This window comes from Cygnus olor, chromosome 3, assembly GCF_009769625.2.
Source record: "Cygnus olor isolate bCygOlo1 chromosome 3, bCygOlo1.pri.v2, whole genome shotgun sequence".
Lineage (NCBI taxonomy): Eukaryota > Metazoa > Chordata > Aves > Anseriformes > Anatidae > Cygnus > Cygnus olor.
The window spans coordinates 64,775,666-64,790,182 of record NC_049171.1 but is presented as its reverse complement, the minus strand read 5'-3'; the positions used below and the strand labels follow the sequence as shown (position 1 = coordinate 64,790,182).

Genomic DNA, 14,517 nt, shown 5'->3' with positions numbered 1-14,517 from the left:
TTTAAATGAGCTTCTGCTTCTCATAAGTAAAGTTATCATGCTTTGTGTATTTAACCAAGTGGTTAAATTATCCATTCTCCAGGAATAATTTCTTCCATTACTCTCCCTCCTCCAAAACATTTTCTTACCCTCAATTGCCTCTGTACACGCTCGTTCTTCTCAGCCTCAGTAATGCGCTTTTCCTCGTTGCGGTCATTCCTGATCCCCTCACTGGACAACTCTGCGCTGTAGGCAGAGTACTCGGACCCTTCATCGTGCAAGTTATCGTGGACGTGGTAGTTCACGGTCTCATAGACAGGTGGGGGTGGAGGTGGAGCAGTCATTACCAAGTGCAGTTCCTCCTTTGTCTTTACCAGATCCTCCTGGGCTTCCCTTGCCTAGGGAAAAAAAGTGAAGAATATTTTAATACATTTCTTGATTTAAACAAGCTTTATGAACACTTCAATGCGATCTTCCCAGTTTTCTACAATGTCATTCTACAATGTAAAGCAAGAAATAAGGAATTAAAGTCTCCATCTGACAGTACTTTGTGGCTTTCTTAAGCAGATTTTTTTTTTTTTTTTTTGCTAGTGACAGTATCATTATCCACAGCATAATATGCAGGGTAGCTAAACTAAGAAACCTTCTCCAATAAAATAGTCTAGGAAAATTTGTTTTGTAGAAAGTTACGGTTATCTTCATCCTGTTCTCCATTTGAAGAGGTGCAGGTTGTAAATATGGGTTCCAGAGAGCAAGAACCTAGATTCCTGAGTTGGCACGTGTAACAAGGTTATGCAGTAGGAAGACAGCTTTCTTGCTTCTTCAGTGGTTCTACCCTCCCATTCAGTCTGCAGTGATAGTTACGTGGTGCTGGGAGCAGACATTCCCAGCCTTGCGTGGTTTATTCTCGGTTTTACTGTGTCTAGTTATGCAGTTCTCCAGACCCAGGTATTAGGAAGCCACTGACAGCAGCCTCAAGGCTGGTGCCCACTCCATGATGATCACGTTTTTAGGTTTTATACAGACTCCCATTTTAAATTTTGACTAAAAGCTCGTTGAAAGAAATGTTTTGGAGGCATACTGCACATTAACCACAAGTCTGCCCTTCTCTGATGGTGCATGGATGTGTGTCTCCGCATATGACGGAAGTTATACCAGGCTAAGCACCATGGTATGCTCTGCCCACGTGTGGAACTTCAGAGCAGCTTTGACAAGGATACTCACTCTGATTTGCCATTCTTCAACCTCGCTCTCTTTACGCTTCCTTGCCTCTTCAAGAAGTGCAATCTTGGCTGTATACTCTGCGAGCTCTGTAGCCTGTTAAGTAATAGAACTGGGATTATAAGGACTCAAAAAAACTCCCCAAAAACACACAAGTAAGAAGCCTGTTTGACTGAGAAAACATCCAAGTATTATACTCCACTCTAATAAACAATGAACAGGAAATTAAGAACAAAAAGTAGGTTGCTTGTGATAGAATCATTGTGTTACTAGCTTCTTTCTGTCAGATGGTCTAGTACTTCACTGCACTACCTTTTTATTTTATTCCCCCTTGGAGTCTGAGGCTTTGCCTTATTCAAAGGGCACAGTAACATGCTGCCTTTGTATCTTACCCACAAGTGACTGGGTCTTACCAGCTGTTCCTGGCTCTTTATCTGGTCAATAGTCTGTCTCTCCAGCTCTTCCTTGGCTTGCAGAACAGCCAAACGATCAGCTTCCAAACGTTCTGCTTCCTCCTGGGCTCGTCTCCTTTCCTCCTCCAGCTGAATAGCTCTTTGGATCTGAGCTGAGAGCTCTGGGAAAAGACAGAGCAGTGCTGTTAGTCCACAGGCCTGGCCAAAGCAAAGACAGGCTCTTACGTAACTGCAGAAGTCACGACAGGCACGTGGCTGCAGCCTACAATCTCTTCATTACACCTGTAAGTAGTTATCACACAATACATCAAATAACTGAATTCAGAGGCAGTCAGCTGCACATTATAATTAGATCTTCTACATGGTATTTTTGCCAGAGCCTGTAACACTGACATGATTCTGGTGCCCTTGGTTGACAGTTTATTGTAAGGACCAGATGTTGCTGTCTCCAGTCTGCTCATCTGTGCATTGAAACAGAAACTTCCATTTCACTGGAAAGACTTGTTCCCAAAGTACTTTTTCTGTTAGGTGTTAAGTAAAAAGCACTTGAGAGCTGAGCTCTGTTTCTCTCTGCTGCAAGAGGTTATGCTACTAAAACCCTCTCGGTAACAGTGGAAAAAAAGTTGGTGTGACCTTAAATTCCCAGTTAAATGAACAGATTTTGTGACTTTTATGCTTTGGACGATCTCAGCAGTGCGTGCGTGTGTGTGTATTTATCCACAGAGATAGATATTAGTGTGCGTTGCCAAGAGATCCCGTGTCACCACCTTTAGGCTGTGGAACCCAACACACGTGATCTGCTCAGGCAGTGTAAGTACTTTACCTTTCTCTGCTTTCTGAGTCTTCACTTCATACTCTTGTAGCCTCACCAGCAGCTCTTCCTTCTCCCTCAACATTTGCTCTTTCTCTCTCTCAATTGTCTCCCTCCTCTTCTTTTCATTTTCTAGTTGTTGCCTGTTAGAAACAGATATCATGCTTGAAGCTCACTTACAGACACGAGCTACAGCAAGCTAAGAAAGCTGGCTGGACATCTCTCCAGACAGTTCAATGGGAAGCGACCATATGACTGCCACAAAACAAGAGAGGGAAGACAGAAATGCTTATGGCCTGTTGTCTTGGGTTTGCCTGGGACAGAGTTAATCTCCTTTGTAGAGACTCACACAATTGTGTGTTTTGTATTTTTGATGAAAATAGTGGTGATAACGGTGATAACACACGGATGCTTTAGCTGCTGCAGAGCAGTGCTTACACACAGAGCCAAGGCCTTTTCTGCTCCCTCGATGCCCAGCCAGGAGGAGGCTGGGGGTGCCCCAGGAGCTGGGAGGGGACACGGCCAGGACAGCTGGCCCGGGCTGACCAGGGAGATATCCCACACCGTGTGGTGTTGTGCTCAGCAGTAACAGCTGGGGTAAAGAAGGAGGAGGGGGGGGGGCATCCAGAGCAACAGTGTTCGTCTTCCCAGGAAACTGCAGACGTGATGAGCCCTGCTTTCCTAAAAGTGGCTGAGCACCTGCCTGCAGATGGGAAGAAGTGAATGAACTCCTTGTTTTGCCTTGCTTGCATGCACAGCTTTTGCTTTACCTAGTGAACTGATTTTATCTCAAGCCACAAGTTCTCACACTTTTACCTCTCTGATTCTCTCCCCATCCCACCTGAAGAGACTGAGTAAGCAGCTGCATGGTACTTAGCTGCCTGCCTGGCTTAAATCCCAACATTTGTTAATCACTTCAGAATTAGTTCTCAGTTTTTGGATACCTGCATTTCATTAAAATATTTGTATTTTCTGTTGCCTGCCCCAGAAACTTAGGATACCAAAAAAACACAAAACAGTAGATGCAGAGAAAAAACAAAAACAGCGTCCTGTACTACACAGCAGATTTCTTTTGTTCTGTCATAAGGAAAAATGAAGGACGCATAGAAACAAGAGCACTGGGAAATGAAGACTAACAAGTCGCCAATACAGGATGAAAGCAGTATGATTTCTTGAATCATAAGCAACTGGCAGCCGGTCACAGGGAGACCAGTAGAACTACTAATCCTTTTCCCTTGCCTCTAAGAGGTCTCCCACTCCCCTCTTGCCTGCTCACAGCATACACACGTGCTCCCTGTGGAGTTTGCTCCCTCCAATGCACAGATCAGGCCCTAACAGAGAAGAGTCAGGAGAACCCCTCTGTAGGTATATGGCTGTCCACAAGAGCCCAGTGACTTTACTGGCACGCATCCTTGAATGTCCAGCTCTCAAGGCTGCAGACAGGAGAACCGACCACACCGGCCACAGGTCTGAGCCCGAAGAGTAATTCTTACGTTCCCACTGGGACTTGAGATACCCTGCAACGCTGTGAGCCAGAGCTCTGGGGCCACACACACACACCTTACTCAAAGTGAGATGGCGGGATGGCTCGTATCTTTGTCTAAAGCTACCCAAGGAACCCTGGCAGTTTTGTACCATTTAACTCTGCCTCCCCATCCCCACCGTCTGTACTCAAGCTCACCTTTCCAGCTGTTTCTGGTGCTTCTCCTCCCGGGCCTGGGCTTTCATCTGTTGCACCTCGATGGTGTCAGGCTTCCTGCGCCGCATATACAGTTCATGGTTGCCCATGCAGAGCTGCAGGATCCTCTTGTTAATTCTCAGACGAGGGGCGTAAAACACGAAGTCCTAGAAGAGACACCACACAGTCAATTTTTCAGGTGCACTCTCCCTTCCCCCAGCTGACTGCAGACAGATCATCCTGCCACTACTGTCGCTGCCATCGAGGCATACACACATGCTATTTAAATATCTCAGCAAGGACCACTAAGATTATCTGCAGCCGAAGCAGTTTGTTATTTATACAACCCATCTCAAGTCTATATAGAATTGACAAATTACTCTTCTAGAAAAAGACACTTATAGAAAATTAACAGTCTCAAATGTCTGCATGTAGAAGACACTGCTGAGTTGGACCTGTTGCAGAAGACGCTGGGTTAGCAGGTAAACATCTGGGCAACTCACAGACCTCTACTATAAAGCAATTAGTTTTTACGTTTGCATGGTTTTGTGACTGAAAGATAAAGCATGAAACAAAAAACGTGTTGCAGACTTAACGTAACATCACAGAATTTCCTGGTCTATTTGTATCAGTATTCAAGACATCATCTATGTTTTTTTTTTTCCCCTAAGAGAAAGGGAAATGCCACGATGCAAAAATACCCTACAAAAGCATTCTTTCCTCAGCATGGCACTTCTTAGTTAAGCTGACTGAGGCCATTACAACATTGAAAGTTATTTTTTGAACCACCAAACATGGACTACTTTGAATACTGCATTACACACAGTAGGCAAAACCCATTCTGCAATTTCTGGTTCTGCAAAGAGAACGGCCCCAAGTTTCTTATAATCTGTATTATCAAGGCTATCGTCTGTATTATCAAGGCTATTACAGACACTATGCAGCAGGCTAGATCTTCTAAATGTACATCTGCTAAGAAAAAGATATGGAGGACCAACTTCATTACCTGCCTGATAATTTTTATGAGTCCACGTTTTTATACATGCTTAGGATACTGTCTGAACTTAAACAATAAAAAAAACAATACATTTTTCTGCCTCTATTTGCATACTATGTGGATGCTGATATAAGCAATAGGCAAGGTACCAGATTACCACCAAAGCCAGGTACTCACTCCTTAAAATTACTCTTGTATTGGCTGCCTCATTGTTAACAAGAAACGGAACTGAGGAGGAGCAGACAGAAGCTGCGTGCATTTGCATGGCAGCAGCAATCACGTTTTTAACTGCACGAGTTCAGAAACACAATTTGTGGCTATGTCTGGAAAAACTAGAAGTCACACCAGAAGCAATGGAAAATGCTCCAAGTCCTGTTAAGATGAGCATGAATTTGCTGACAGAGAGTCATTTTCTTCAAAGCATTTTTCTTATTCACATATTGACTGCAAAAATGCCATCAGCAAGGTGTGCAGTGCCCAAATCCTGTCAGAGGCATTCTGAGCTGCACACGTCTAATACTGCTAGCTGAGACTGTAAACTATTCATCTGACCTCCGATTCCTAACAAGTAATTTAAAAAACAAATGGGTTGTGTACATTGTGAGGAACAGATCCTATCTTGAAGCTAGGTTCACTTCCAGTGAAAGCGAATACTGAGGGCACAGACGGTGGCTGCATTCATCATTTAGTGGTATTCATGTAAGAACATAAAAGAATCTCCCTCCCTTCCTCATCATCCCCCGGTCTAGCACAACTGGGAGCACTGCAGCTCGATATATTAAAAATGTGCTAAAGATGCTGGGGTATGTGGGCAGATAGGCCTAAAAATTGAAAAACTGACTCTGGGCAAGATGCCACAGAATGCTACCCGTTGAATTAGCATCCATTTTAACACTGACATGGACAATCTTCCAAGTTAAAGGGGAGCTTCCAACTCACATCTAGGGTACACTGCGCATTTTTGCTTTATTTATAAATACTTGAGTTTTTGAAAAGAGATGCAAGCAGATGAAAGGATCTAGACAGCTTCCTGACTGTTCAGAATTAGTGCCCATATAAATTCTTCTTTCAGACAGTTTTAAACATAACACCGCTCGGAGGGAAAAGGACAACTGAGACAACAGAGAAAGGAATCATAGTTGATGTTTACAATGTTAACACCTTGCTGTATTGGCCTCTTGTAAGTCTTCCAGTTCAAATTCAGTCAGATTTACTGTTAGGGAGCCGAAGGAATGCTGTGATCCATAAACAGGAGATTAATATTTTGTACTGTATACAACACGTCCAAAATCATAAAGGGGCTCTTTTACTGAGAAATGTATTCCTGGGGAAGACATCTTTCTACCTCTGTGGAGTTTTGCTGGTTCTCACTAATAGCATCAAGAAAAGCCCCTCTCCCCCCCAAACCCCAGGTTATCATCTGAAGGAAAGGATGCCTCACCAGGAGCCCTGAAGCACGCTCTGTTAGCATCATTCAGATTACTGGGAGGATCTTTTCCTGTCAGAGAAATTTATAAGACATCACCCTTTACCAAAGCCAAACTACTTATTATTTCTCAGGGCTGTATTTATCCACCAAGGCCAAGAACTGGGGTGGAGGAAGGGAAAGAGAGGAGGCCTTTCTCAACTATTACTAGTTTCACAAGGCTGACAGAACGAGAACCACCTACGCCAGTTATTCCACTTCAAGTTCTCAGCAGCTCAAAATAAGTCACAAGTTCTTCACTAAAATAACTGAAAACAGGTGGGAAAACATTGAAAAGTAACATTCATGAGTAGCTACATTTAAGTTCGTCACAGAAATCATATTCTTACTACTTATCCTACTATTCAAGTAAGGAAATGAACACCATGGTCCTTAACTTACTTCTAGTATTTCTGTAGGGCCAAAGTGAGCATTAAATGCAAAGCCATATGTATACATGTGGCTTTGCAGTAACATTTGCATGACTTTTTATTTTAAAATTAACAACAAAGTTACCCATCAGCTTCTATGCACAGAAGGAAGTGAGGAGAGTAGTAGTCTCAGAGTATAATCCAGCTATACAAAAGACTCAAGACTAGCAAAGAATCTCAGATTTAAGCATGTCTACCTAGTTTGTCAGGGAAAAAAATCGGGACTCCGCACCTGTAAATTCCTTGTCTTTCTCCATGTTGGATAAGGCCATAAGCCCTTTACCTAAACTGCACAGAAAAATGGACATCTCTAAATACATCTTCAATACTGATGCTCAATTTTGCATCTAGAATATCTGCAGCTTTCTTCTCTCCACACACAACTTTGTTTCGAAATAAAACAGTATTAGTTGCTGATATGCAGTATCCAATCCATTCTCAGTATACTTACAGGTGCCTTCTTGTCAATAGGTTTTATAACAAACTTCTTGTCATTGAAGGAGATGTTTCTGATTTCACTCCAGGGGAAACCAATCTTTGGAGTCAGTCTGGAAAGAAGAGGAATATTTTACGAGATGTTGCAATGAACTCTTTTTCCCCACATTACTTCTAAAACACAGACTCAGTGGGATGCAGCACTTGACAGAGCTCGCCCAACAATGAGAGAGAAGTAGACGAAACAAAACCCCATACGGAGCAGCAAAAGATGCCCAATCGCCTCCTTTACAGAATCTCTTCTCATTTTGATCAGCCACCCTACTGACCTATGCATTGGGGCTGGTTTAATTACATGCCCTGTCTTTCAGAAGCAGATGCACTGAAGAACCATCCAAAGATCTTACTTATTCCCCCCCCAGATCCCCTCACAGGCCCTCAAACAAAACAAACCAGGTTAGCAGAGCCTAGTTTTGAGCACCTATACTAAACAGAATCCTGTTGCTTGAAGTAATTAGGGAGCAACTCAGCAAAAGATCTGTCACAGGAAGGGCAGAGGGAAAAACCCTCCACACAAGTTCAGCATCACAGTACTCTTTTTAAAGCCCTGACTTTTCTAGATTCCCTAGATCCTCAGCAATGCAAACAAGTGACAGAGGCAATGTACTTTAGCACATACCATTGGGCCTCCTGGCTTCCAGAGTTAAATGATACTCAAAAGTATGATTTTAGCACAGAAATTGGCATCTATTCTGACAGACCACATGATGAATGGGGTCTATGGGGTGTCCAGATTCAACTGCCAGAAGCCACACATGCAACTTTCTGAAACACTTTAAGTTCATTTCTTTGAAATCAGGCCCTAAAACCCCCAGCATGCAGAGTTGAGGTGCATGTCCTGTGCTTCCAGAAGGCTTCTGCTACATGATGGGAGGCATAACCCGAAGTAACTCAGACACTATCATCCTCCATCCCCTGCATATAAGTCTACCTGGCTGTTTCTTCACTGCTGTGCTACAGGCTAGCTCCATGAAGCCTTCACTGCTGAAGCGCTGGGCAGGCATAAGCACAGTTAGTAGAAGCAGATTTTTTGTCTTATGCTCTCTGCCACAGATTACAGGCAAGACTAGCAGGAGAGAGAAACCTGTTATTTCCTTCCATGCAAACTGCTCTTTCAGCCCATTCCACTAGTCACAAAGCAGAACTTCACACACTGGTCTTACAACAGTCCATGGCTCTTCTGTTGGAAAAACCATCACAACAATGCAAAGGCCAAGTGTCAGACTCCCACCTTTTCCTCACCACTTATGAGCTCAGATCTGTTGGTGTACTTAAAATCTCCCATGAAGCTTCTCCAGTGAAGCTTACAGATGTAATTTTTTTTTATTATTATTTCTCTAGACTCCTGCATATAAAAAGCATCAAGTTATGAGATCACGTGCTTCTAAGCTATTCTACTACTTTACCTCTACATACCTGCACAGATCCAAAACAAGTTCAAATATTACAAGGGCTTGTGTATTTGAACATAAATTCCTTCAATTCCCCCTGCCCCAAACAAATATTTCATGTACATGTTTAATGTCACGTACTTCTTTTATTGTTCCCTTATCAAGGGAAGATAACTGCTATCTCTGGAGAACATAATTATCAAGAATTAGGTCTTACACAAATATTAATACCAACAAACTATCTTCCTGTTATTATCTCTCCCCCCCCCTCAATGTATGTCTCTTCAGCACACTGAAGTGCTGACTATTATTTCTAGCAAATTGGTTGAATGCATGACAATTTAATGTTTAGTGCTTAAAGAAGCGCATAGCATCATGGTGAATCACTCAAGCTCTGTAAGAATCCTTTCTATAGATTTCATCAGTTAAGGAAAAAAAGCTGGTAATTTTGGAGGAATTTGCCTCATCTTTACAAGGATGGAAAGCTACTATGCATCATGATTTCATTGGGCCCAAGCATAAGATAACCTGGTTAGTTTTTATCAGAAGTCAAGAATAAAGTGTACTCTTCAGAATTTACCATTCCCTAACCTTTAACTCAACTGCAAGATTATGCAATAGTGTGTCTGTGTAACATGAAGTAAGAACCGTACCGCAAATGGTTTTATTAGGCTAAGATTAGCAATTACTCCAGCCTCCTTCACAGTACCTTAAGAGTATCAGCCCTAGACAATACAGTATGAAATTAACCGAACTATTTTAGTTGTCTAAGTTCTATTGCAGATTCTCCTCCTTACCGCAAAGGAAAAGCTTGAAAATACCTCATAGCAGAAGACTGACATACACTAAGTACAGAGGCTTGCACACCTGTAGCACAGTATCATTTTCCTCGGGTTGAACTTCAACAATGAAGTCTTTGCTTTTCCACCTTTGCCCCAGACCCAAGATTTTGCACGTACAAGCTGCAGGTGGGGTACACACTATCATTTTTCTAGTCCTTGTATCTGCTCAAAAGACTTAATTACATAGTTAGCAAGAGTTATGGCAAAAACAAGCAATTTACTCCAGCACTATATTTGTTTTGCAAACACTCTTGATAGCTCTTCAGATGAGGGCTGTATTCTGTCTGCTTCTGCAGCTCGAAAAACCTGTTTGTGAGACCATGGTTACCTAGCACAACTAGTCATTCAAGACTGAAGTATTACATGAGCGAAACTACTTTTCTTTCAAGTGACACTCCTTGTTTTCCAGGTGACAGCACATATTAGCATTGCAGGAAAGTCTGCATTTCTCTTTGCCATCTTAACAGAAGCTCCAGAAAGTTCCAATTAGTATGTGCGTTGCATTCAAAGCTTTTTGAAGGCAAACAAACAGAGCAAGTGAAATCCCCTCTGTATTACAATGACAGTCTGTTACAGACTTATTACATGAAACCAAGACCTGGAACACTAAAAAAAAGAAGAGCATACAATCCAGACAGAAACCCTTCCTTTAAAAAAAAAAGGGTATTTTCAGTCCCCTTCGAACCATGGAGTATTAGAAGTGACTTGTAGGCTTAGATACAGCTGCTCTCACCTTCCTTTTATGTTTATTTATAGATGCAGTCTATTATTTCCCACCTACTATCCAATTACTAATGGATATAACAGAAGGGTTCTGTCTTTAACAGAAGGGTTGACTAAAATTGTGTGTACTTCAGCAAGACCTCATTTCATTCTCTGCTTTATGGACAACTCCTCCCTGGATTCTGGGTATTACCTGGCTTTGGTTTCACGTCCACCCTATTACACCTTACTTTTTCAAGAACAGACAGTTGTACATGCGTCTATTAACCTCAGTATAGGAATGGCCTTAATCCTAACACTTTGCAGATACATTTGCCTATCTAGGTTCTCAAATTGTATTCACCACTGGCATACCTGGCAACCTGACTAAAGGAAAAGCTTGGTCAACTCCTTATCTTGGTGTTCAGGTCTATAACTGCACTTGCTTTACTAGATGACATTTTACAACTGACATCTGTTCTTCTATTAGCAGATCAAGCTATGAAGATCAGTAAAGTCATGAAAGCATAAATGAAATGAAGTGCTTGTTTCCTAGCACAGTTTCACCTCCTACTAGAAAACAAGCAAGTTCTAAACTTTGCCCTGATCACGTAAAATGAGAAATGCTCTTTGGCTCCCACACCAGCCCTCGCTCCAGTAGATCAGAGGTGAAAACAAAAGCCTTACTTGTCATCCTTTTCATAGATGTTGAGCCCCAAGGCATCAACTCCCAGCCAGAGGTCAGTTCCTTTCTTATTCTTGATTTCAAAGTAGTTGATTCCATACATCTCCAGGTCTTGAGCAATCTTCAAGTATTCCAGCATGGCATTCTCTCTAGTTGAAGCAGGAAGGAGAGCAGATGTTAGTCAGATAAATAAAAAGCTATCTCAGAAAGAAAAAGTCTTCAGAAAAAAAAAGCAGCAACTTTTCCTAAACCAACACAAATGCAGAAGTTAAAACTGAACATTCAGCATTGGGGATTCACTTCAGGAGTTATGTTACACCTCTGTTCACACACACATTCACTCTACTTCCATTTGCCAAGCCCTAGTATTTCTAGACAGGAAGTTAGCAACTTTCATCTCTTCAAGCATTTATCCTTGTCTCAAGACACCGTCAGTGGGAAAGGTACAGTACCTGAACTTTCCCCATCTGCCAATGCAAATGCTTCAATGAACTTAAGGTTAGAGACACACCTTTACTTTTATCCACTCAGTCATCACTGATGCACTGTACCTAGGTGCCAGCTTTTTCAGAAAGCTAAGAGACTGTTCTCAGCACCAGTGTGGAAATCTGACTGAATTTTACCATTTGTTTCAATGTTAGACTAGAAAATACACACCACAAGATCCCCACACAAGTGACTCCTGGAGTCTTACAAAAGCATATTGTAGAACTGCAAGCTTAAGACAACTAATCAACAAAGTGACCAATATGAAACACTTACTTCAGCATACCACTGTGTTCAGCATGCCAAACCTGGATCCGTTCTTCCCACTGGTCTCTGGAGAGTTTATGCTGATCCATCACCCTAACACATGGCAAGAGATATCGGCAAGATTAGACTGTGTTCTGCTATATCCATCGATGTCTATCTTTGCTATAGACCCACCCATGAAGTCTTACTGAAACTAAGAGAATAGCCTACCCAGCCCAAAGCTGTACTGTGAAGCACAGCCATTCAGAATGAACAAAAACCACCTTCATTCTCTGTGAAGCCTTTCTGGTTGCTGCCCAGAGACACGAGAGGAGTAATGCAGAACATCACAAATAGAATCACACGCATGCTGCAGACACGAGGGTTAAAGCAAAGCAAAAGTAGGTGTGGTGTCTAATTCCGGGAATAACAGAGTGCCATCATGAGGTTATGACACTTGTCTTATAACATACACTTCTCCTGTGTGGGGATGGACTACCTATATCTAGCCTCATAACACGCTTTTCAGATATGGGATTTGACTGTACATTTTGACTAAGAACATGCAACCCAAACTTCTCCAGGGGTAACGTTCATAACTGCTGCCTGCTCTTTCCTTCTTAAAGAGGAGACACACACACTGCCAGTTACCAGCACTGCAGCACTGTTGAGGAAAGAAAAGATGAATTGTGTGTTTCTTCTCCTGAGCTCACCCAGCTACCTTTCCCTAAGCAACCCCAAACAGGCAGCACAAAAATGTACTTTTAACATAACAGATAGAATTAAAAGGAGGATAAAAACCATGTACATACAGCTCAAAAAAAATGTTTTCAGTGAAACTCTGTAACTAGAATGCAAACTCTTGACCCCTTTTTTATTATTATTAAAGGGAAACTGAGTCAAACAATTCCTTTACCTCTGGGGGATCAGACGCTCTGAATTGAGGTATCCAGGCTTGTGCACTTCTTTGTTGTAATCTCCAAACTTGGCCTGCACAGCATAAGAGCCAAGAAGAACTGCTGTTTCAGGAGGACAGTAGATCTCATCACTGAGGATCCCTTCCTTCACCTGCAGAAAGAAGAGCTTCTGCGTGATGTCCTGTATCAGCTCTTCAGACACATCTTCTGGGAAGAACTTGGCACGGAACTTGAACTGGAGGGGATTCTCCTTTCTGATTTCTTGAGCAGACACCTGAGGACAGAGGTGACACCACAACTAAGCAGGGTTGTAAACAATAGAATAAACTGCTTCTACACAGAAAAAGGGATTTAGGGCATTTGCCTTAAAAGGCATCAGTTTTCAAAAATGTGTTTCTGCAGTAATCTGGGCCCATACGCTACAGTGAGAACTCTCAAGCACACACAGGAGCACTTTCACCTTCATTCATCTAGAGGCACGAAGCTCCCTGCAGAGTTTTGGCTAAACACACTCCAGCACTATATTAATCATTTAAGAAGTCAGTCTCTAAAAAGAGAGGTACAGACATACTCCCCACCATCTCTTTTCTTTCACTGAGACAAAGAGGTGCACTTCAGAGTGAAACAGCTACGCTCTGCCCAGCGTACCTCCTGCAAGCTGTGCTGGTTGGCATGAGATAAAGAAGGTGCAATGGCCTTCGCACCCTGGGAAAAAGATTCCAAGGGTACAGTCCACAGGCCTCCCACAGCTTCATATCAGCCAAGTGTCTGACAGCTAATTGCTGTCATTCCTTAATTCCAGCTGCTCACTTGTATGAGAACCCAGGGAAGATGCATTGCGTTTTCCAATTAAGTCAGCAAAATTTTGCTTGTACACTGAAATTTTGCTCGGTCACTGAAAAACGTAGGATTTGCCAAGTTGCATCAGACAGCAAACCCATTTAGTATTGTATGTGTTTGACAGAACAGCCCCCTTACACTGAACAGGTAAGTCACTGGCTGCCCCATCAGGAAAAACAGTTCGTATCCTCATAAGAATTGGAAGTTCATGAACAAGAGCACATTAGAGGTATCTGAGCTCCATGTTACAACTGCCCAGCCTTGAAGCATCCTATCTGTCTGACCAGTGCAGCAACTAATTCCGCACAAGCAGAGATTAAAACTGTTACTAGTCATGATGTTCCTCCAGACACAGAAAGCTAGCTGTTTCTGCACATTAAGGGACAGCATCAAGCTGCTGCTGCGCATAGGACGAGTACAATAAAGCTTTCCACCACTCACACAGAGAGAAAAGAGTAAGCCTCCACCATGCCACACCTCACACAAACAGTTCCCACAGAGGTCATGAAATTCTCTCCAGAAATAATCCTTAAATTATGCATATTAAAGAACAATAAACAAGTACAAGGTTTATGAAGTCACAGACAATAACACATCAGGAATCATGTAAGCTTTAACCTTTACTCAGCAATTACCTTTTTATCTAGCTTCAGCCAAGTCTGGAATCCCTTGTTATCCACATACTGAAGACCAAAGTACCACACTTCTCGCAAACCTATTGTTTTAACCACCTATAACAGAAAAGTAAAAAAAGTTATTGCAGGGAGCAGTTCACCTGTACGTCTTGCCCAGGTATCCTCTCAAGTCCCACAACCACTGAAGCTGCAGGCAACTGCCTAAACATACTCATCTTGCAACAATTAGTTTCATCTTGTCAACAAAAATACACAATTGCCTGAGAAGATAGCAATGTCGTCA

The 14,517-nt window shown here is 42.4% G+C and overlaps 1 protein-coding gene across 5 annotated transcripts in view; it reads right to left on the bottom strand.

Moving 5' to 3' along the window:
• The window catches only part of EZR (ezrin), a 37,852-nt gene that overhangs the window by 1,539 nt on the left and 21,796 nt on the right, over positions 1 to 14,517 (bottom strand). For 4 of the 5 annotated variants that reach the window (XM_040551998.1, XM_040551996.1, XM_040551995.1 and 1 more), the window contains 10 exons: positions 14,235 to 14,330; positions 12,759 to 13,033; positions 11,873 to 11,956; positions 11,113 to 11,259; positions 7,447 to 7,543; positions 4,106 to 4,269; positions 2,437 to 2,567; positions 1,614 to 1,774; positions 1,204 to 1,296; positions 129 to 377 (listed from right to left, as the gene is read on the bottom strand). In XM_040551998.1, the coding sequence (XP_040407932.1) occupies positions 129 to 377; positions 1,204 to 1,296; positions 1,614 to 1,774; positions 2,437 to 2,567; positions 4,106 to 4,269; positions 7,447 to 7,543; positions 11,113 to 11,259; positions 11,873 to 11,956; positions 12,759 to 13,033; positions 14,235 to 14,330 (1,497 nt within the window). The remainder of the gene's footprint in view (positions 1 to 128; positions 378 to 1,203; positions 1,297 to 1,613; positions 1,775 to 2,436; positions 2,568 to 4,105; positions 4,270 to 7,446; positions 7,544 to 11,112; positions 11,260 to 11,872; positions 11,957 to 12,758; positions 13,034 to 14,234; positions 14,331 to 14,517) is intronic. The other variant, XM_040551999.1, reaches the window with a different exon arrangement.